This window comes from Schistocerca gregaria, chromosome 7 (assembly GCF_023897955.1).
Source record: "Schistocerca gregaria isolate iqSchGreg1 chromosome 7, iqSchGreg1.2, whole genome shotgun sequence".
Classification (NCBI taxonomy): domain Eukaryota; kingdom Metazoa; phylum Arthropoda; class Insecta; order Orthoptera; family Acrididae; genus Schistocerca; species Schistocerca gregaria.
The window spans coordinates 273,911,434-273,926,282 of NC_064926.1; the positions used below are offsets into that span (position 1 = coordinate 273,911,434).

Below are 14,849 nucleotides of genomic sequence, written 5' to 3' on the forward strand. Positions count from 1 at the left end.
GTCCATTCCATTCAACTGATCTTCCAAGTCCTTTGCTGTCTCTGACAGAATGACAATGTCATCGGCGAACCTAAAAGTTTTTACTTCTTCTCCATGAATTTTAATACCTACTCCGAATTTTTCTTTTGTTTCCTTTACTGCTTGCTCAATATACAGATTGAATAACATCAGGGATAGGCTACAACCCTGTCTCACTCCCTTCCCAACCACTGCTTCCCTTTCATTCCCCTCGACTCTTATGACTGCCATCTGGTTTCTGTACAAATTGTAAATAGCCTTTCGCTCCCTGTATTTTACCCCTGCCACCTTTAGAATTTGTAAGAGAGTATTCCAGTCAACATTGTCAAAAGCTTTCTCTACGTCTACAAATGCTAGAAACGTAGGCTTGCCCTTCCTTAATCTAGCTTCTAAGATAAGTCGTAAGGTCAGTATTGCCTCACGTGTTCCAACATTTCTAAGGAATCCAAACTGATCTTCCCCAAGATCGGCTTCTACTAGTTTTTCGCTTTTGTCTGTAAAGAATTTGTGTTATTATTTTGCAGCTGTGGCTTATTAAACTGATAGTTCGGTAATTTTCACATCTGTCAGCACCTGCTTTCTTTGGGATTGGAATTATTATATTCTTCTTGCAGTCTGAGGGTATTTCGCCTGTCTCATACATATTGCTCACCAGATGGTACACTTTTGTCAAGACTGGCTCTCTCAAGGCAGTCAGTAGTTCCAGTGGAATATTGTCTACTCCGAGGGCCTTGTTTCGACTCAGATCTTTCAGTGCTCTGTCAAACTCTTCACGCAGTATCGTATCTCCCATTTCATCTTCATCTACATCTACATCCTCTTCCATTTCCATAACATTGTCCTCAAGTACCTCGCCCTTGCATAGACCCTCTATATACTCCTTCCACCTTTCTGCTTTCCCTTCTTTGCTTAGAACTGGTTTTCCATCTGAGCTCTTGATATTCATACAAGTGGTTCTCTTTTCTCCAAAGGTCTCTTTAATTTTCTTGTGGGCAGTATCTATCTTACCCCTAGTGAGATAAGCCTCTACATGCTTTCATTTCTCCTTTAGCCATGCCTGCTTAGCCATTTTGAACTTTCTGTCGATCTCATTTTTGAGACGTTTGTATTCCTTTTTGCCTGCTTCATTTATTGCATTTTTATATTTTCTCCTTTCATCAATTAAATTCAATATTTCTTCTGGTACCCAAGGATTTCTACTAGCCCTCGTCTTTTTACCTACTTGATCCTCTGCTGCCTTCACTACTTCATCCCTCAAAGCTACACATTCTTCTACTGTATTTATTTCCCCCATTCCTGTCAATTGTTCCCTTATGCTCTCCATGAAACTCTGTATAACCTCTGCTTCTTTCAGTTTATCCAGGTCCCATTTCCTTAAATTCCCATTTTTTTTTTTTTTTTTTTTTGCAGTTTCTTCAGTTTTAATCTACAGGTCATAACCAATAGATTGTGGTCAGAGTCCACATCTGCCCCTGGAAATGTCTTACAATTTAAAACCTGGTCCATAAATCTCTGTCTTACCATTATATAATCTATCTGATACCTTTTACATTATTTTTAATGAAATACATCTAAGCTTTAATGCACCAGGGAGCAGAAATTGCAGTTATTTGATGTTACTTCCTACAAAGTTCTTGGTGTTACAAATTGAGTTGTCTTCAAAATGGTACGTTGCTTTGCTTCTAATATAGTAAATTTAATGTTATATTGAACACTCCAAAAATTGTCTGGGTGAAGGCTTTAAATATCTGTTGTCATGTAATGCTGGTGCTCTACGGCCTTGCAACTGATGAGTAAGATATTAATCCCCACCCCACCACCCCTTATATATATATATGCCAGTGTGGGTGTGGGAGAGGAAAGATTGAGGACTTTGATTTGGGATAGGAGCACATCGGCTGTTCATAGCATCCTCCTACAGGTCAACCGCAAATTACAACAGCATGCCACCCTACACCTCAAAAAACTATCCAATCTCCTGGTTTCCCACCTCCGGAAAGGCAACTCACTCACCCTCCACAACCTTTCCAACAAACCTCAACCTCCTCTCATTGCACACAGACCCAGTCCCTCCCATCTACTCAATCTCCCACTTCCAGCTCCAGTCCCCCCAACACCTCAAAATTCTAGTCAACACAATCTGGAACCACAACACCCCAATTCAGTAGTTAACCTTTCCTCCAAACCCCTCTCCCAATTCGAAACCTCTGTCCTATCCAAAGGCCTCACCTTCAGCCCCACTCCCAGGTTCAACCAAACTGCCCTTGTCAAAGATTTACTGTCCTACACTCGTAGTCTCTGCTGGAAATATCACTTTGCCATGAAGAAAAATAATCCTGATCCCACTCCTAATGATCCAACTCCCCAAGACACTATCCAAATTGAACCCTGCCTGGAACAGTTCCATCCTTCATCACAGCGGGACCCACCTCCTCTTCCTCAAAATCACCCTCTCCAAACCTTCCAGGAATTTCTCACTTCCAGCCTTGCCTCTCAGTCTTTCTTGAAAAACCTTAATCCTACTCCCAACATCACCACAGCCGAAGCCCAGGCTATCCGTGATCTGAAAGCTGACCGATCCATCATCATTCTTCCGGCTGACAAGGGTACCACGACTGTGGTACTTGATCATCGGCAGTATGTGGCTGAGGGACTGTGTCAGCTTTCAGACAACTCTACATACAAAGTTTGCCAAGGTAATCCCATTCCTGATGTCCAGGCGAAGCTTCAAGGAATCCTCAGAACCTTAGGCCCCTCTACAAAACCTTTCACCTGACTCTGTCAAACTCCTGACCCCACCGACACCTCACACTCCTACCTTCTATCTACTTCCTAAAAGTCACAAACCGAAACATCCCGGCCGCCCCATTGTAGCTGGTTACCAAGCCCCCACAGAACGTATCTCTGCCTACGTAGATCAACACCTTCAACCCATTACGTGCAGTCTCCCATCCTTCATCAAAGACACCAACCACTTCCTTGAACGCCTGGAATCCTTACCCAGTCAGTTACCCCCGGAAACCATCCTTGTAACCATTGATGCCACTTCTCTATACACAAATATCCCGCACGTCCAGGGCCTCGCTGCAATGGAGCACTTCCTTTCACGCCGATCACCTGCCACCGTACCTAAAACCTGTTTCCTCGTCACCTTAGCCAGCTTCATCCTGACCCACAACTTCTTCACTTTTGAAGGCCAGACATATCAACAATTAAAGGGAACAGCCATGGGTACCCGGATGGCCCCCTTGTATGCCAACTTATTTATGGGTCACTTAGAGGAAGCCTTCTTGGTTACCCAAGCCTGCCACCCCAAAGTTTGGTACAGATTTATTGACGACATCTTCATGATCTGGACTCACAGTGAACAACAACTCTTGAATTTCCTCTCCAACCTCAACTCCTTTGGTTCCATCAGATTCACCTGATCCTACTCCAAATCCCATGCCACTTTCCTTGACGTTTATCTCCATCTGTCCAATGGCCAGCTTCACACATCTGTCCACATCAAACCCACCAACAAGCAACATTACCTCCATTATGACAGCTGCCACCCATTCCATATCAAACGGTCCCTTCCCTACAGCCTAGGCCTTCGTGGCAAACGAATCTGCTCCAGTCCTGAATCCCTGAACCATTACACCAACAACCTGAAAACAGCTTTCGCATCCCGCAACTACCCTCCCGACCTGGTGCAGAAGAAAATAACCAAAGCCACTTCCTCATCCCCTCAAACCCAGAACCTCCCACAGAAAAACCACAAAAGTGCCCCACTTGTGACAGGATACTTCCCGGGACTGGATCATACTCTGAATGTGGCTCTCCAGCAGGGATACAACTACCTAAAATCCTGCCCCGAAATGAGATCCATCCTTCATGAAATCCTCCCCACTCCACCAAGAGTGTCTTTCCGCTGTCCACCTAACCTTCGTAACCTCTTGGTTCATCCCTATGAAATCCCCAAACCACCTTCCCTACCCTCTGGCTCCTACCCTTGTAACTGTCCCCGGTGTAAAACCTGTCCTATGCACCCTTCCACCACCACCTACTCCAGTCCTGTAACCCGGAAGGTGTACACGATCAAAGGAAGAGCCACGTGTGAAAGCACCCTACATTGTGACGCTTTCTATGTAGGAATGACCAGCAACAAACTGTCCATTCTCATGAATGGACACAGGCAGACAGTGTTTGTTGGTAATGAGGATCACCCTGTGGCTAAATGTGCCTTGGTGCACATCTTGGCACAGTGTTAAACCGTCCGGGTTATCTGGATACTTCCCACCAACACCAACCTATCCGAACTCCGGAGATGGGAACTCGCCCTTCAGTATATCCTCTTTTCTCGATATCCGCCAGGCCTCAGCCTCTGCTAATTTCAAGTTGCCGCCACTCATACCTCATCTGTCTTTCAACAACTTCTTTGCCTCTGTACTTCCTCCTCGACTGACATCTCTGCCCGAACTCTTTGCCTTTACAAATGTCTGCTTGTGTCTGTGTATGTGTGGATGGATGTGTGTGTGTGTGTGTGTGTGTGTGTGTGTGTGTGTGGGCGCGCGAGAGTGAGTGTACACCTGTCCTTTTTTCCCCCTAAGGGAAGTCTTTCCGCTCCCGGGATTGGAATGACTCCTTAGCCTCTCCCTTGAAACCCACATCCTTTCATCTTTCCCTCTCCTTCCTGAAGAAGCAACCATCGGTTGCGAAAGCTAATAATTCTGTGTGTGTGTTTTGTTCATTGTGCCTGTCTGCCGACGCTTTCCCGCTTGGTAAGTCTTGGAATCTTTGTTTTTAGTATATTTTTCCCATGTGGAAGTTTCTTTCTATTTTACACACACACACACACACACACACACACACAAAGATTCCAAGACTTACCAAGCGGGAAAGCGCCGATAGATAGGCACAATAAATAAAACACACAAAAACACACACAGAATTTCTAGCTTTCGCAACCGGTGGTTGCTTCTTCAGGAAAGAGGGAAGGAGAGGGAAAGACGAAAGGATAAGGGTTTTAAGGGAGAGGGTAAGGAGTCATTCCGATCCCGGGAGCAGAAAGACTTCCCTTAGGGGGAAAAAGGACAGGTGTACACTCTCTCTCGCGCGCCCCCACACACACACACACACACACACACACACACACACACACACACACACACACACATATAGATAATCACACGTTGTGGCTCAGTTTCCAGTGTTCATGAAACTCGGAGGTAACACTGAGGGGGGCAGTTGAAGTTACCAGCTTTGTGAGAATATAAAAGAAGAAATCATTCAGTCATGTCCATTAATTCCGTAAGCAATGTACGAGTCCTTGTTGTGATGCTAAATGGTGAGCATTTAGGGACCTCAGTCATAATTGCTGGGTTCAAGTTTGGAAAACATGGAGTTTCCAAGCTGGCTATCAATCAACACTTCCTGATGTCCACCAGCACAAACATTTTTCAATGTGTGCATGTGTCAGTGATCACTTCATACTGTAATGTATGTTGTATTCATGACGAGCCAGGAACTTGGCTTAATTGCTTGGATAGCAAATGGAAAAATGATACATCTACATATACAGAGTGGTCCTTTGATCATGACCGGGCCAAATATCTCACGACATAACCGTCAAACGAATACCTGTGGTACTTACAGGTAATAATGCTGTAACAGCAGGTGTTCTCAGAAATGATAAGTTCACAAAGGTACCTGTATCACATTGGAACAACCGAAATAAAATGTTCAAACGTACCTATGCTCTGTATTTTAATTTAAAAAACGTACCCGTTACCAACTGTTCATCTAAAATTGTGAGCCATATGTTTGTGACTATTACAGCGCCATTTATCACAAAGCGAAAAAAGTCGTTCAACTAAAACATTCATATTTCTTTATGTACTACACGAATATGTAATAAAAAAATGGGGGTTCCTATTCTAAAAAATGCAGTTGATATCCGTTTGACTTATGGCAGTGCTGTCTAGTGGGCCAACGATAGCACCATCTGGTTTCTCCCTTCAAGCTAGAGGAGTTTCGGTCTTTGTAGCTTTTTTTGTTTGACACTTATTTCGTGAGATATTTGGCCCGGTCACTATCAATGGACCACCCTGTATACCCCACAAGCTATTGTAAAGTGGATAGTGCAGTGCCGCCGCTGCCCCCCCCCCCCTCAAAACAACTTACAAATGGACTATATGTTGTGCTTATGGGATGGCTGACTGTCATGGAAAAACAGTTGTTAATGGACAACCTGTGAGGCATCTGCTGCTCCCCAGAATGTTTCCCCTTGCTGTCAAGGGATGAAAATGGATTAATCCTCATCAACTTCAAACTTCTCCTAGTAAAATGGCTGTATTGCATGGAAAGGGTAACGTCCCACCAACTGAATACAACTTTAAATTGTGCATCAAGAGTGCTGTCATACAAGAGACCACCTGGCTGTAATTTGACTTGGACTTCCTCAGAATATATACATTGTCATCAGAAAGAAACAAGGGATTGTTCAGAAAAGGTTTGCAGTATGCTTTTGGTGAAAACTGCTGCTTCCCTTGAAACTGAGCAGATTTGTAATGCCATATTGTTTGGGGTATCGCCAGTTGAACCAGAAATGCGCAGCACCGTCAAATGTCACAATGGTGTTATTTTGTAGAGACACGAGAGGTACTGACATACTAGACTTAAGATTAGGGGAGAGGTGAAGTTGTGACTGGTGGAAGGATATTGTAAAAAAGTATATGGCAAGCTCAGAGAGACAGCTGACATTTCCCTAACAAGGAACAGAAAGGCTTTCTGTGATAATGTGAAGCAGTAAATCTGTAACTCAAAGCACTGTTTTAAGTGTTAGCATTGTAGACGTATTACTGTGCCCTGAAATGGACTTGAGACGTGCCGAAAATGTAGTTAACCAATACATGTAGATGGAAAAGTGTTTTCTGTGCCACCATTCTGTGTGAACTGTTCAGAGAAACAAATTTGGATTTGAGACTGTACAACTTTACATAGAGGAGAAGGAGGAGGAGGAGGAGGAGGAGGAAAATACAAGAGATACATGTCTTGGCTCAACAATTCCATTCTTTGGCAAAGAAGGGTTATACAGCACTTAAATAATTTTTTGCCTTGTGGAACAGATCAGAAAGGATTAGTCTATGTAAGTCTTAGCAATTAAAGTTGCCATGAACACGTTTATCTGCAAATATGCGCTTCCCAGTTGTCTCCTCCATGCCATCAATGAAGATTACAACTAAGTAGAGACCAGAAGTTTATTCCTTCAAGCAAACCAAGAAAAACTGAACATCTTACCTACAACAATCCAATCACCATTATCCAACCGAAGGAGAAATGAGTGATTAAAAACCCAACTGATTAAAAAGTTTGAAGCCCCTCAGTGGGGGTTGTATTTATTTACACTTCAGTTGAAATTTATGGGAAATGATTAAATCAAACCTCATGGGAAGACGCCTCTCATTTTGTGATGGAGTGTGGATAGGTTGTGCCCAGAGTATATCTTAATACTTTTGCCTCTTAGAAACACTGTTTAACCTATCCAGTGCCCCTGTGTGGTAGCGTTGTATTCTCTGAGGTAGAGCTAAAAGAGGGGCACTCTTTGTCAAAGATGCATACCTTGTATAGCTCACCTCTCTGTGCTTACACCAGCCTATAAAGAGTTACTGTTTCAGTGTATTTGCATATGGTTTGTTTCCTGAATATGTGACATGACACACGCTTCATCACTGATATGGGATTCTTACTGCCCCATGATCTTTCACTATGCTCTCCAGCCCATAATATTGTGCTTGTTATACGTTAGTGATCTACTCCACTGATTACTACATGATTTGGATTCACCTTCCAGGACAGAGCTTTGTTCAAAAGAAGGCTGCCAAGATGGGTGCTCTGTAAGACAAGCTGGATGTTTTACAGCCACCTTAATGTACTTGAATGTGGTCACATCATCCAAAAATTAGTGGATCATATCACTAGATGATCCACGTCCAAGCTTAAGTCCTCAGCTCAGCTTGGAAGACAGCCTGTTTTCTAGTGAAGTGAAGAATGATATGTACAGTAGGAATGAGTGTGCAGCTTAACAGAATTTGAAGTCTAGGATAAATACTGAGAACCTCAAAGCATTTCAAGTTATGAGAGAAAAATACCACATGATAATAAAAGAAATAAAATTGTGGATAGTTTGTGAATAGTGTGGAAGACAGACTAGGGGATTTCAGCAAGGGTTGCAGGGTGTTCTGTCAATACTGTTGTGAGAAATGGGATTCTTTATCACAGAAGAGAGAAGGGGTTGGAACTGTTGGTCTACCAATGACGAAGTCCACTACGATCAGTTTCAAAGTGGGAACACTATCTTTGTCTGGTTCACATCCAAGTACTTTATACAGTGGCACCTCACTAGAAGTGCTGGAGAGATCCTCCGTGACCATTATATTTAAAAATAGGGGGGGGGGGGAGGGGGGGGGGGAAGGAAAACAATTTATTAATTTTATTGGTTACAGAAATATTTAAGTTAAATGTTTGAAATCAGTCATCATCAGACCCTGTTTGACTGTCGTCAGCATGTTGTGTGACATTGCAATTTTAGACATACACTTACAGACTAGCATTGCACCAAAGACATGATCTGTCTTAGCATACAACATCAGTATGGGATTTTGGATACAAGTGACATCGAGTTCGAGAGCTGCCAAATTTCCAGAGCGAATTAAAAAAGTATTATCAGAGATAATACACAAACTTGAGTCACAATATTTTGTTTTCCTGTTTTAATGCTACATGGTTTATAGCTACAGATCTATTTTCAAATACAGGAGTTGTAGCTATGATGGCCATTCAACTAAAATGGGGAAAATAAAATATTGTCCCTGAAGATGGCACATTACTTTTACTTTTGCCACAGGTAGCCTGTGACGAAATGTTTGTCAATAATGTATAATTAGAACTTTTTCATTGTGTTGCTACTTCAGTGCATATTTGTGATATAAAAAAAAAACTTGGTTGTAAAAATAGACAATAATAAATAACAATGCCATCAGTGTTTGGATTTGGTGAACAGTTGGCTCCACACTGCAAAGGTCATTCACTGGATGTTCACCTTACACATTAGATGTGGCTCGTCATACATTAAACTGTATGTAAAGGAAAATCTACTTGGTAAAACTAAAATTACTGGGATACTGAATGGATGAACAGTATTATCCATCCAGAGTCAAAATTCCAGTACCGTCAATTGACATTGAAAAGTAGAATAACAGTAGCTAGACTTTGGAGGTATTAGTTTCTTCCTGTGGGAGGAGTGAGGGATAGGTTGGGGAAGGTAGGAAAGTAAGAATAGGTCACTCAGACTCCAATCCAACATAGTCTCTCTGTGTTTTCCCAACAGTGATGGATGAGGAGGCACAAGAGTTGCTTTTCTGCACTAGTCTGGTGCCACATTTAAAAAAAGAGAGAGAGAGAGAGAGAGAGAGAGAGAGAGAGAGAGATTGGGGGGGGGGGGGGGGGAGACAAGACTGGCCAAGTCGGTCTCTCTCTCTCTCTCTCTCTCTCTCTCTCTCTCTCTCTCTCTCTCTCTCTCTTTCTCTTTCTTTTCTTTTAAATGTTAAAAGGTAACCTAGGTCTCTGAAAACTGAGTGTATATTGCTTCTCATGCCGATATTACGTACAAGGTGTGATTGGAAAGTTTTAAGAATGGATCTGCTACTGCTTACTAGTTTGATGGGCAGCTACACGGAGGGTGGGGAGTGAGTCATTGCCTTGTCCTTGAACGCCCTCTGACAGGAAACTGTGTTTCCTTTTTTCAGTTTGTTATGGCAGCTGGTTGAATGCGGGTCTCTTAGGGCTTGTTGCTGGATTCTGTCTGTGTGAAAATGGACGTAAAAACAGAGGAACGAGTTTGTGTGAAATTTTGTTTTAAAATGGGGAAATCAGCTTCTGAGACTTACAAACTATTAAAAACAGTTTTTGGAGACAATTGTATGAGCCAGTCAAATGTTTTTGTTTGGTTCTACAGACTTAAGATGGGCTTAAACTTGTAGCTTGCTGTTGATCATTACTTGCAAAAATGTGACTGACTACTGCCAGTTTTATAACTTTTAATGGATAATTTCATAAGCAGATTACTTATAATTTTGTCTCAAGAGTGTGGCACCCCCATTCCTAAAGGCTAAAATATTGTTTTAATATGTATGTGTCAGTCATTTGATAGGCTGATGTGTTGAATTTGTTGACACCTGCTTGTCCTTGCCAGCCATTAAAACACACAAATAAAGAAATAAAATTGTTGATTTTCCCGTATTGATGGCTTTTAAACAGGTCTTCATCAGAAGCAGAACAACAAGATAAAAGCTTAAAGGTGATGTGGTTTGAATGGAAGAAAGTCACATTGAACTGTAGGTTACAAGAGTTATGATGTTCAGGAAAAGATCTGGAACTAACAGTGAACTTAAGTTTGTGGATTAGTTCATCAGTGTACAGGGAAAATGTCAGTTCTTTTTGCACCCACTTAAATAGATAACATGGTGGTAGAAGAAAAATGATGCAAAAATCATGTTGAGTCACACTAACGCTTTTTCATTTTCATAGGTGCTTCAGAACAGTGAAACATTCTTTGAGAAAAGACTGGTCCACTGTTGGGCAGGTTTTTGCTATTACTAATTCTGCACATATGGAGGCATACTACACTCCTGGAAATTGAAATAAGAACACCGTGAATTCATTGTCCCAGGAAGGGGAAACTTTATTGACACATTCCTGGGGTCAGATACATCACATGATCACACTGACAGAACCACAGGCACATAGACACAGGCAACAGAGCATGCACAATGTCGGCACTAGTACAGTGTATATCCACCTTTCGCAGCAATGCAGGCTGCTATTCTCCCATGTAGACGATCGTAGAGATGCTGGATGTAGTCCTGTGGAACGGCTTGCCATGCCATTTCCACCTGGCGCCTCAGTTGGACCAGCGTTCGTGCTGGACGTGCAGACCGCGTGAGACGACGCTTCATCCAGTCCCAAACATGCTCAATGGGGGACAGATCCGGAGATCTTGCTGGCCAGGGTAGTTGACTTGCACCTTCTAGAGCACGGTGGGTGGCACAGGATACATGCGGACGTGCATTGTCCCGTTGAAACAGCAAGTTCCCTTGCCGGTCTAGGAATGGTAGAACGATGGGTTCGATGACGGTTTGGATGTACCGTGCACTATTCAGTGTCCCCTCGACGATCACCAGAGGTGTACGGCCAGTGTAGGAGATCGCTCCCCACACCATGATGCTGGGTGTTGGCCCTGTGTGCTTCGGTCGTATGCAGTCCTGATTGTGGAGCTCACCTGCACGGCGCCAAACACGCATACGACCATCATTGGCACCAAGGCAGAAGCGACTCTCATCGCTGAAGACGACATGTCTCCATTCGTCCCTCCATTCACGCCTGTCGCGACACCACTGGAGGAGGGCTGCACGATGTTGGGGTGTGAGTGGAAGACGGCCTAACGGTGTGCGGTACCGTAGCCCAGCTTCATGGAGACGGTTGAGAATGGTCCTCGCCGATACCCCAGAAGCAACAGTGTCCCTAATTTGCTGGGAAGTGGCAGTGCGGTCCCCTATGGCACTGCGTAGGATCCTACGGTCTTGGCGTGGAGCCGTGCGTCGCTGCGGTCCGGTCCCAGGTCGACGGGCACGTGCACCTTCGCCGACCACTGGCGACAACATCGATGTACTGTGGAGACCTCATGCGCCACGTGTTGAGCAATTCGGCGGTACGTCCACCCGGCCTCCCGCATGCCCACTATACGCCCTTGCTCAAAGTCCGCCAACTGCACATACGGTTCATGTCCACGCTGTCGCGGCATGCTACCGGTGTTAAAGACTGCAATGGAGCTCCGTATGCCATGGCAAACTGGCTGACACTGACGGCGGCGGTGCACAAATGCTGCGCAGCTAGCGCCATTCGACGGCCAACACCGCGGTTCCTGGTGTGTCCGCTGTGCTGTGCGTGTGATCATTGCTTGTACAGCCCTCTCGCAGTGTCTGGAGCAAGTATGGTGGGTCTGACACACCGGTGTCAATGTGTTCTTTTTTCCATTTCCAGGAGTGTATTTTTTGCAAAGAAACTTTCAGAAGTCTGATTTGTGTCTTGCAGTGTTTGTTTGGACTCAGAATTTGCATTGAGAGAGTATAAAGTTCTGTCTTCAAATATTTTTGTAAATGATAAAAAAAATTTTTTCTGTATGTGATTAATTAGTGTCCATCATCATCAACTGTCTTGTTTGTGTTCATGTGTTACTAATGTTGAATGTATCTATCTACCTACGTCTAATGTAAATGTGTACAACTTGAAAATATTATTTCAATGGCATGTTGTTGAATAGGATGACTCAGCAATGGATGAACATGGAGTGGCAGCTGCTCTCTTGCCTTTAGCTACAGCATTCTGCCGAAAATTGTGCACAGGAGTTATTCAGTTCGCATACACATGTATTCAGGTAATGATATGAGTCTAAATTGTCTGACTTTATGGCCAGAAACTATAATTAGCAGTAAGAAAAATTAATAGCATAAAAATACTGACACTTCACCTTTATAGAATGTTCCTCTTTGCGTACATAGCAATTCTGTGGCAGAAAATAGATAAATTATCATTAATTTGGTATTTTAGCTGTTATTAATTTCTGTGCTTGCAAAAGAATTATTGGAGAAAATTTCTGCCGTATGCAAGAGAATTCACTTTTTTTTCCCCTGTACCTGTCCCAAGACTTTGTTCTATTGTTAGTGGTTTTTATTATAAATTATTGTTATTATTGTTATTATTATTATTATTATTATTATTATTGTTATTGTTATTATTCTGCATCACATGTGTGTTGTTAACAAAAAACCAGGTTAATTGCGTTTTGCATAAGGTGGAAGTTTTCTGTAGAAAATTGTTTCACGATTGGAAATGTGAACGTAACTGTCGCAGTTAGATATATCTGCACATCATCATGTTAAAAATTGAAAACAGCAATCTCTGCTGCTGTTAATATAGTGTTGGCAGCTTCTTATATGGCCCTTAGTTCCAGTTTGTACTTCAAGATAGTGTGGCAATTTCGTTTCATGTTAATAATAAACAACATATTAGTGTACGTAAAATGGAACATTTTTGTGCGTTTCACGTGTTCCTAGTCATAATCATTAAGAGATTATATTATTTTCTTGGGTTAGCAGCCTTAGAACATTTAGCTCCGGGCAAGAGCATATAGACGAATTGTGGTTAGAGTTCATAAGAGTACTAGACCAAGCACTGGATGGACATCTACCTATTAGAACAGTTTGTTGGGAGGGATGCCGTATGGTATACTACCCTTATAATTTTCTAAAGAAGCAGGAACTACCATATGATAGCCATAAAAGAAATGCTTAATGAAATGTGTTTCACTGTTACAAGGGCAATGTATGAAGACTTAAACCATCATAGCAAAGTTTTTTGAATTATTTCCCAAACCCAAAAAGAATTTATAGTTGTATGTTAAGGTCTTTAACAATACCAAAGTTGTCATGTTGATTAATCGGGTTTCTGCTGGTTATTCGCGTCTTTCTTGCACGATATTTCAACTGCGGGACTCAGTCTTCTTAATCAGACTGCACCTGAAGAAGACTGCGAGCGATACAGTTGACATATTGTGCAGGAAAGATGCGAATAACCGGCAGAAACTCGATTAATCAACATGACAATGCGTCGCCGGGAAAGCTTGAAAACACCAAAGCTAATGTCCAAGCACTCATAACTGATGTACACATTTAAATTGAGGGTATCATAGCAGAAGCAGTTGTCCCCCTTAGATCTCACATATTCACACATCTACCAAAATCAAAAGGTCCACCAGAAAAGTACGACACTAAACACATTGAAGAAGCTGTGATTGGTTGCTATCTGCTAACATAATGGTGGACACTGCACAATCCAAGTATTTGCTTACCACACAACAATAATCATCATGAGAATTGGCACTAAACAAGACAGCATCCGAATGCAGAAAATAACACTTTCAAAGGAAATAAGTGTGCTAAAAAATGAATGATAAATAGTGAGTGAGGACTTCGCTATCTCTGCTACTAACTGCAATAATGAGAACACTGTAAGAAGACACCAGGTTTATCAAGAAATGATATCCGTAAGAGCAATTTATTTAATGAATGAAATTGATGTAATATTTATATTTCAGAAAGAAAATGCTGTTCAGTGTTTATCTTTAATACAAAGCTGTTTCCAGTAGTAGTTCATGAGGGTTGAGCTTTTCAGGTAGAAAGTCAGTCTTCACTTAGCTGGTGCTGTCGGTGAGTCGTCGACATCCGCATTGTTGGTCCATAATCCTTGAGCAAGTCCTCCAATAGTTACTGCTCTTTATGCGGAGCCTCTTGTTCGTAGCTGCCCTTTGTGGATGTAGGAGGAATGCGTGATGTTTGTAGAATCCTTTCAATTAGTGTATCTACATGCAGCAATGTAGGTAAGACACACTTCATTCAATTTACATGTGTCACATCCTGACATCGTAATGTTTGTTAACAGTTGATAGTTAGTTTTAAATTTGGTATTATCCAATTTGAATGTGTCTTGGAGCAGTACAAAACACCACTACCCATAATAAAATAAAAGTACATTCAAACAATGGAAAATTCAGGATGGAATGTAACAATATTATGAGAAGGAAAGTTGCTCTCACCATGTAGTGGAGATGCTGAATCGAAGATAGGCACAACAAAAAGATTTTCACACTTAAAGCTTTTAGCCAATGGCATTTGTCAACAAGACACACACACACACACACACACACACACACACACACACACACACACACACAA

At 42.3% G+C, this 14,849-nt stretch overlaps 1 protein-coding gene across 4 annotated transcripts in view; it reads left to right on the top strand.

Annotated features, from left to right (window-relative positions):
- The window catches only part of LOC126281453 (myotubularin-related protein 13), a 202,979-nt gene that overhangs the window by 72,990 nt on the left and 115,140 nt on the right, over positions 1 to 14,849 (top strand). For all 4 annotated transcript variants that reach the window (XM_049980436.1, XM_049980437.1, XM_049980434.1 and 1 more), the window contains one exon: positions 12,380 to 12,493. In XM_049980436.1, coding sequence (XP_049836393.1) covers positions 12,380 to 12,493 — 114 coding nt within the window. The remainder of the gene's footprint in view (positions 1 to 12,379; positions 12,494 to 14,849) is intronic.